Source organism: Sinocyclocheilus rhinocerous, unplaced genomic scaffold, assembly GCF_001515625.1.
Source record: "Sinocyclocheilus rhinocerous isolate Xijiao unplaced genomic scaffold, SAMN03320098_v1.1 scaffold257, whole genome shotgun sequence".
Classification (NCBI taxonomy): Eukaryota; Metazoa; Chordata; class Actinopteri; order Cypriniformes; family Cyprinidae; genus Sinocyclocheilus; species Sinocyclocheilus rhinocerous.
This window is the reverse complement of record NW_015634026.1, coordinates 1,620,498-1,628,468: the sequence shown is the minus strand read 5'-3', so window position 1 is coordinate 1,628,468 and position 7,971 is coordinate 1,620,498. Positions and strand designations below refer to the sequence as shown.

General features: G+C 36.3%; 2 protein-coding genes across 2 annotated transcripts in view; both read right to left on the bottom strand.

Annotated features, from left to right (window-relative positions):
- Positions 1-3,364, bottom strand: part of LOC107745223 (myelin-associated glycoprotein-like) — a 17,350-nt gene extending 13,986 nt beyond the window's left edge. The window contains exons 1-2 of the mRNA XM_016559078.1: positions 3,359-3,364; positions 1,659-1,814 (exon numbers count right to left, since the gene is read on the bottom strand). Of these exons, the coding sequence (XP_016414564.1) occupies positions 1,659-1,814; positions 3,359-3,364 (162 nt within the window). The remainder of the gene's footprint in view (positions 1-1,658; positions 1,815-3,358) is intronic.
- A 1,297-nt stretch (positions 3,365-4,661) lies between these two features.
- The window catches only part of LOC107745222 (myelin-associated glycoprotein-like), a 17,583-nt gene continuing 14,273 nt past the window's right edge, over positions 4,662-7,971 (bottom strand). The window contains exons 7-12 of the mRNA XM_016559077.1: positions 6,802-7,053; positions 6,454-6,717; positions 6,295-6,373; positions 6,095-6,178; positions 5,210-5,285; positions 4,662-4,947 (exon numbers count right to left, since the gene is read on the bottom strand). Coding sequence (XP_016414563.1) covers positions 4,882-4,947; positions 5,210-5,285; positions 6,095-6,178; positions 6,295-6,373; positions 6,454-6,717; positions 6,802-7,053 — 821 coding nt within the window. The 3' untranslated portion in view covers positions 4,662-4,881. The remainder of the gene's footprint in view (positions 4,948-5,209; positions 5,286-6,094; positions 6,179-6,294; positions 6,374-6,453; positions 6,718-6,801; positions 7,054-7,971) is intronic.

The window sequence follows — 7,971 nt, the reverse complement described above, 5'->3', positions numbered from 1 at the left end:
ATTGCGAATATTATTGTTGCTTGTTCATCATTGTGTCAGTGTTTTATTCGCAAGAACAACATAGTGACGAAACGCGCTCTGTAGAGCAGTTTGTCCGTTTAGGGCTACTGTAGAAACATGGTGGCGACTTCCATGTAAGGGGACCCGCCGTGTATGTAGATGGAAATTGTTAATTCTAAGGTAATACAAATATAACGGTTCATATGTAAGGTCTTTATACACCTCTGAAAACATAGTTATGTATATTATATTGCATTTCTGTCAATAGATCGTTCTAAATATTACACATTGCGCCTTTAAAAACTATGTGATTCTCTCAAGCGAGGTAACAACAACTACGCTGTTCGTGAAGAAAATAAACTTAAAGTTTCACTATTTGAGACATTGCTGCCGAACACTTTTGAGAGACGCACAGACTCACAGAGGTAATCTCTCTCTCTCTCTCTCTCTCTCGCTCTTTCTCTCTATCATAACTTAATACAGTAACTACATTAGTCTGATATTGTTGCCCCCTTGGACAATAACGAGGACAACGCCTTTAAAAACTATGTGATCTTCACAAGCGAGGTAACAACAACTACGCTGTTCGTGAAGAAAATAAACTTAAAGTTTCACTATTTGAGACATTGCTGCCGAACACTTTTGAGAGACGCACAGACTCACAGAGGTAATCTCTCTCGCTCTCGCTCTCTCTATCATAACCTAATACAGTAACTACATTAGTCTGATATTGTTGCCCCCTTGGACAATAACGAGGACAACCTTTGCTTTTCATGTAGGTCATTACAATATCAACGGCTCAAGTCTCCGTTACTATGTCTAAAATGACGTTTTGGAATTAGCAACGGAGGCGTTGGATGAGATGTGGAAGAAATCCTACTCACAATAGGGTTTTAAGTAGAAAAACCGGACAAATGACTTGAAATACAATCTGTTCGATGTCATGAGGTGTGGCATCCGTAGGCTAGTATAAACGGAATAATTGATTTAGGATTGGTCTGTTGAATTCTTAGAAAATAGTGCACACCAATGTCCCGTTGTCAATTATTCCTTACTTAAAAGTGTCCCTATATTGTATTTGTAACACTTAAGTCTGAATTCTGTGTGTATTAGAAAACAAGATACCAATTTGTTTCAAGTTGTAATTTTTATTTAAAAATCCACCAAAATCATACCTCACCTTTGAAAATTTAAGATCAATTTTAAATCACAATAGTGTTGGAGATTATTTATCCGAAGATGGCTATTGTTCAGATACAGCAAAAGCATATTTGAAATGCTGATTTGGACATGTTTTCAGAAATATGGTACAATTTATCATTTATCAAATGGCTTCCACTGACAATGAATGAGGGGAGGGTCCATTTTAAAGACAAGCAGGAACTACTCAAAACAGACTGTTACTAATCAAATCCACCTCAATTTTTCAAGACGTTTTTAAGAGGTCCTGACATTTTCCACTAGGGGTCAGTATAGTAACTGGTCTGTCAACTTTGTGGATTTTTCTCCTCTACAAAGGCAGGATTGCACATTTCCCAATTCTGCACTGAAAATTGTTCCTGCTTAGACTCCAGTGCTGATGATAGATGGCAGTAACGGATGCGATTGCCTCTTGCAAGATTTAGTTTTGCCATACTGTAGTCTTTCTTGGACAGTACTTTTGAATGTTTGTCTTTCCGTAAGGCGTCTGCAAAAGGAACTTTGTCCTTTGGGTCATCCTCAGTGAGCTTTTCATTTCTCCTAATATTTTTTCTTGAGTCCTGGGTCATCAGAGGCCTAGATGTTCCATTGCCCATATTGTGAAATGTGATGCTCTGAAAAAAAAGAAAAGAAAAACAAAAACAATAAAAGGATTAGAGTTCTTGCACAGTAATTATAAAATATGAACATACATAAACCATACTCATTACATGCAAAAATAAATAAGCAAAAGTATTCACTGACTTTACCTGAGATGATTATGAATGGATGTCTCATTTGGTTTGCAATCGGTTTTTGGATTTAAATAGTGCTGAGTACCCCATACTAAACTTCCTGTTTCAGCTCTGAGTGAGTGATGTAAACAGCTTTGTGTTAGTGGTTTCTGTTATCTGATTGGATTGTGGAAATTAAATGAAGAATAGGATTACAGAGCACAATGGATCCTCTGATCTATCAGCTGGTCAGTGATGAAGCATTATACTCACAACCATTGATGGCAGCTATTTGAACTGCCATTGATTCAATGAGCTCTGTTTTGACTGGCTGATGTGATTGCATTTGAAGAGTTTTCAGAGAATGTCTTATTCAACCATTTCAATGGCGTCTACTAACCTCAACTGAGATAAACTGGGGAAATTTAGTGCTTTATTACTTGCTAAAAATCTAAAAAACCTCAGCTCAAGAGTGTATTTAATAAACTAAACTTGTTATAAATAAATGTTTTCTAATATTTATTTGGAATGTACAATGTATTGTTTATACTGTAGGTCAGTGTCTCGCAGAAGATTTTTAGCTTGAGATTTTTCAGTGAATCACAAAAATTAGCATAACCCAAAACCATTCATCTCCATCATATTGAGTTACACCAGGCATATTCTTTCAAACACTTCCTTTAAATATGCAGTATTAACTTGTTCTCCAGTTATTATTGTGCCATTTTTAGCATTAAATTCATATTCAGCGGAGGAGTTAAGCGGCCGCGTAGGGCCATGGAGAATCAGCGGGTCACATTTCATAGGCGAAACATTTTATTTATGTTTGCGTTTGCATTCTGGAGAGGTTCAGTGGTGTCTTTTTAACGTGTTTTTGCAGCGTTGAGCAATGTAGCCAATCACAGACATATCTGCTGATTTCTTAAATGCAATGGTCAATCAGAGGTGTTTCAGTTAGAACCCACTACGTGTCAAAACACCTGAGTTTTTGTTCAATGTTGAGTAATGAATTCTCTCATTGTAACAAACAAAGCGTAGATACGATGTACATAATAGATTGGTTGTTTAGTGTACAGCAGAGGGCTTCATTGATTATAATGAACATCTATAAATAATGCAGGATTCACTCTCAAAACTTACAGATGATGGTACAAAGATATGGTACGTCAAAGTCACTAATATCAGTAGCACCCCCAGTGTTTTGATTCTGGAACCGTGCCAAAGAATGCTTTAACAAAGTGATTATAAATAACAAAATGATTAAGTGTTTAGTTTTAAATGATTAAATTGGTTGTAAATTAAAGCATTCAATTATAAACACAAAGAAAAATTGAACCTATATTTGTTCTCACAGCATAGATTTTCTTCAGACCCAGCAAACAATAACCTGGCAGTCCACCAGCGTTTTTGGGCGGCAGAAATGTAGCGACTTGACGTGGTCAGACCGCCATCGCTACACCAGTGCCAAGACGATGGTCAGACCTGTGTTTAATTGAGTATACACATACTTTTGAGGCTTATAGGGCCTGTGTTTCATGTCATGATTTTAATCTTAATTTTCTCAAAATGATTTGCTTTGGCACAAACTGCATACAGCTACGGCCAGATTGTCTACTGGGCATGCGCACATAAATATTGCGTCCTTTTTGTCATTATGAACAACAATTAATTACTGTATTTGCAATATTGTAAGGTTAGGGTTGGGGTAGGTGTAATAAAACACAATCTAATAGGTGGCAAATTAAATGTATTGTTATTTTCCAGCCGTAGCTGTATCCATTATAGCCACAACAGTGCTCTTGCATCAGTGTTGGGCAGTAACGCATTACTTAGTAACGCGTTACTGTAATTTGATTACTTTTTTTAGTAACGGAGTAATTTAACGCGTTATAATTTTCAAAATAGTAATTAGAGTATAGTTACAAGCCGAAGTCTCTATTCGTTACTGCCGCCTTACATTTCTGACAGAATGCAGTGTTTTATAATCTAGATATTGTAAAAGGGATGTAGCACACGCACTGTCGAGTCAAGTGCCAGTAGATTAGAGACCTGCTCCCGCAAGACCCGACGCAACAGAGTAGACATTATGAAAGATTCATTATGCATATATTTATTGTGTTATAACAGAGATTTGTGAGATTGCGATGAACTGAGATGTCTTTTAATGCAGCGCTCTTTGCTGGCATTCTGCCATGTCAAACCATGCACGCTATTTCTAACATTTCAACATGATTAATTCTAAAAGATTGAACACCCTTTAACATTAAATGAATGGCACAAGACTAAAATATGTTTAGATGAGAAACATAAATGAATCATGTAGGAAATACGAAAGGCATTTTTGCAAATTCAACAATCCCCCCATTGCCATTTTTTCAGTGTACAGGAGTGCACTGACAGAAAATGTTCACTAAATAATAGATTACATTTTCGGTTTGTTTCTTGGCAAACCCTACCGCATACCTTCAAAACACTTGGAATGACGTGGCTGAATCATTATTTTAAAAGATTGTCAGTTTACTGCCATTAAAAGGACACGTTATCTATGTATGTATTTATTTATTTATTTTGATCCAACAAACAAGGTAATATGTCTTTATAACAACATCAAACTCCAAACTATGAAGAGAGAGAGAGAGAGCAGTTAGTAAGTCGACCTCTGGTCATGTTTACAACATATTTTACTGTAATACTTATATTATTTCTATTTGATGACTTAGAGTGACATATTTAAACTCAATTGCCCTATACATAATATATAAACATACTTTGTCTTTATACATTAAATGTAAAAAGAGTTCACATATATGATATTCAAACAGTACTTTTGTTTTCAGTTGCAAGACAGTTATGCCTCTGAACATTTTCAATGAATAATCAGATCTACAAAAGTCAACAAACATTTGTTTGCCTCTTTGTTCTTTCTCTGTATCTATCATTTCTAGTAGGATGGCATGTGTCCTTTTCTTCACACGTTAGCGTAGACCGCTTCATCTTCCAAGGCTCTGCCAGATGACAGTGGTCTCTTTTCACACTAATTAAAAAAGCAAAATATGTTACAGACATCTCAAGAAAAGTACATTCATTTCAGTAAATACTATCACTTTTAATTATAAATGTTAAGTCACATGCAGTGTTGTTTTATAGTCACGGTTTAGCTTTTCTCTTCAATGTGCTATATTAATAGCTATCTGGTGTGCAAAGTTTTCATTAAGTACATTTTTATTGTAAATAACACAAACAACACTCACATCGAAAAACAACACCTCCAAGAACAGTGAGAAAGTTGTACTCACCCCCCAGTTGTCATAAACTTGACTGTCTGGGCAGTTTGTGTAAATGTCTCCATCACTGCCCTCTTTCTCTTTACTGCTTTTCATAAAATGATAGATACAGTACAAATCATTAGTAAATGTTTTGTTATATAGTTATGTAACAAACATTATATTATACACTACAGTCAAAAGTTTGTTTTAATGTTGTGTTTTATGATATGAGACCTTTCTGCTCACCAAAGCTGAATTTGATCAAAAATACAGTAAAAACAGTAATATTCTAAAACACCATTACAACTATTTTCTATTTTTCAATATATTTTAAAATGTAATTAATTTATTCCCGTAATGGCAAGGACTTTTCAGCAGCCATTACTGCAGTCTTCAGTGTCACATGATCCTTCAGAAATCATTCTAAAATGCTAATTTGCTGAAACATTTCTTACTATTATCAATTCTGAAAACAGTTGTGCTGCTTATTTTAATTATTTTTTTTTATTTGGAATCCACGGTGCATTTTTTTTCAAGATTCTTTGATGAACAGACCGTTTCAAAGAATAGCATTTATTTGAAATAGAAATCGCCCGTAACAAAATGACTTTTCAACACTTTAAATCACCCTTGCTGAATAAAAGTATTAATTTCTTTAAAAAAGTTACCCCAAACTTTTGAATGATAGTGTACCACAGTTTCCACAGAAATATAAGCAAAAATGTTTTTCAACATCGACAATAATAAGGAAAATATTTCTTGAGCAGCAAATCAACATATTAGAATGATTTCTGAAGAATCACGTGACACTAAAGACTGCGGTAATGATGCTGAAAATTCATTTTTAAAAGAGACTTATTTCAAAAACATTATACAAATGAATGATTCCAAAACTATTACTGGTAATATATATACTTTTCTAAATCAGACTTGTTTTGGGTTGTCTTCATTTGAGTCTGTTCATTCTTCATTACAGGTTGTTGTGCAGCTCTGTTCCGACTGAAATAAAAGAGGGATTTTAATGTTGTCAGGAAACAAAGGAGGAACAAGACAGATGGAATAACAAGACACACTAAATGAGAAAGTGATGTGTAGCTTACGAGAGAGATCCTTACCAGCGTCTTCTCACAACACACACACCAATGCAGACTAAAACAACTGCAACAGCTGATGCAACAGCAATGTATATTATGCCTGTTAAAAAAACAACCAAACAATAAAAATTGCATTAAAACAAAGATAGTGTTTTTAAAAGACCGAATATGAAGTCTCACCATTTTGAGGTGCTTCCAAAGTTATGGAAGAGCTCCCCAGACTGTTATTGGCAAAACACTGGATAGTCTCAGGGAAACCCAGCCAACCCTGTAAGGTGAATATGGTAAGAGACTCATTTTGTTTAATGCTGGTGCTGGAGAAGGCTTTCGAGGAATCTGGACCAAACCACTTGACTTCACTGGGAGGGTTGGAGTCCACAATACAGACACACGTCGTCAAAATCTTAGACTGGCAAGAAGATTCACTTTTAATCTCAGGAGGATCTAGACAGACAGATACCATAAATTATAAACAATTATCTTCTTTCACTAAAAATACCAGTTTAAACTGTTGAACCGATGCCTTACACAATATATTAATTTTCTGTGGACCAGAACTGTTTTTTCCTTCTGTGTTAATGGCTGTACAGGAAATGGCCTCCGTATGTCGAGACACTTTCTCCAGTTTGTAAGTGGGGTTCTCTGCTAACCTCTTCCCATTTGAGCTGAACCACTGGTAGCTGTTTGCAGGAGGATTGCTGTTACTGGAGCAGTTCAGTTCCACAGAGTCATTCTCCTTCACTGAGTATTTAGTGACCACGTTTACATTATATGGAGGATCTGATTGACAAAACATTTTTGATAAGTTATTTTTACATTTGTCTGAAGTTCATGCCACATTCTGATACAGTTGATCAACTTAATTCACACAATTTGTGGCATAATATTGTAATGTGGTGTTTTGGGTTGTGTTTCTTGTTCATTTTTTCATGTCTTTTATTTTGTAGTTTGATTCCTGCTGTTAGTGTCATGCTTCCCTTGCCTCATGTCTCTTTAGGTGCGTTCGACTTCATGCCGCGCCGCGCAAACCGATCGGCGGCTGACTTGAAGCAGTGCATGCCGGTTAGAAATTTTGTCCGACTTGAACCGGCGCCGACTCTACGTCACTGTCACGTGTGGCATCAAAGTACCGCGATATCGTTTCGAGCATTTAAATAGTATATATTTACGTTGAACTTTATTCTTGAAGAGATGGCGCTGTATTAAGCAGTATATAAAAAGTGTTTCTGTTGCTCATGAAAACGTTTCTGAAACGTCTGTGTATTTGACAAATATGGCATTTAATTCACTTCATCGGTGATATTCAGTGGACTGAATCGTTACAGAATACACAATCTCATAATGAACCCAGCAGATCATCTTGTTCGCCTCCGTCAAGGTAATCGCTCCACTGAGGAGTATATGGCAGACTTTTGTGAACTTTACTATCCAGTCGACTTCAATGATACTTTCTTAAAAGACATTTTTCGTTTTGGTTTAAGTAAAGACATGCCACGTTTAATGCCACGTAATACCCCACACTGGTCACTTGAACAATACATTGATCATGCTCTGCTGTTGTGCGGCTCATCGTACACTGTGGGTTTTGCGGATAAGGAGCCCCGCAATACTACAGTGCCCACCACACCAGAGCCTCTTCACATCCCGACCGTCATGTCTGGAGTTGTTCACGTCACGCCTGCTACTCCAGGGTCTGCT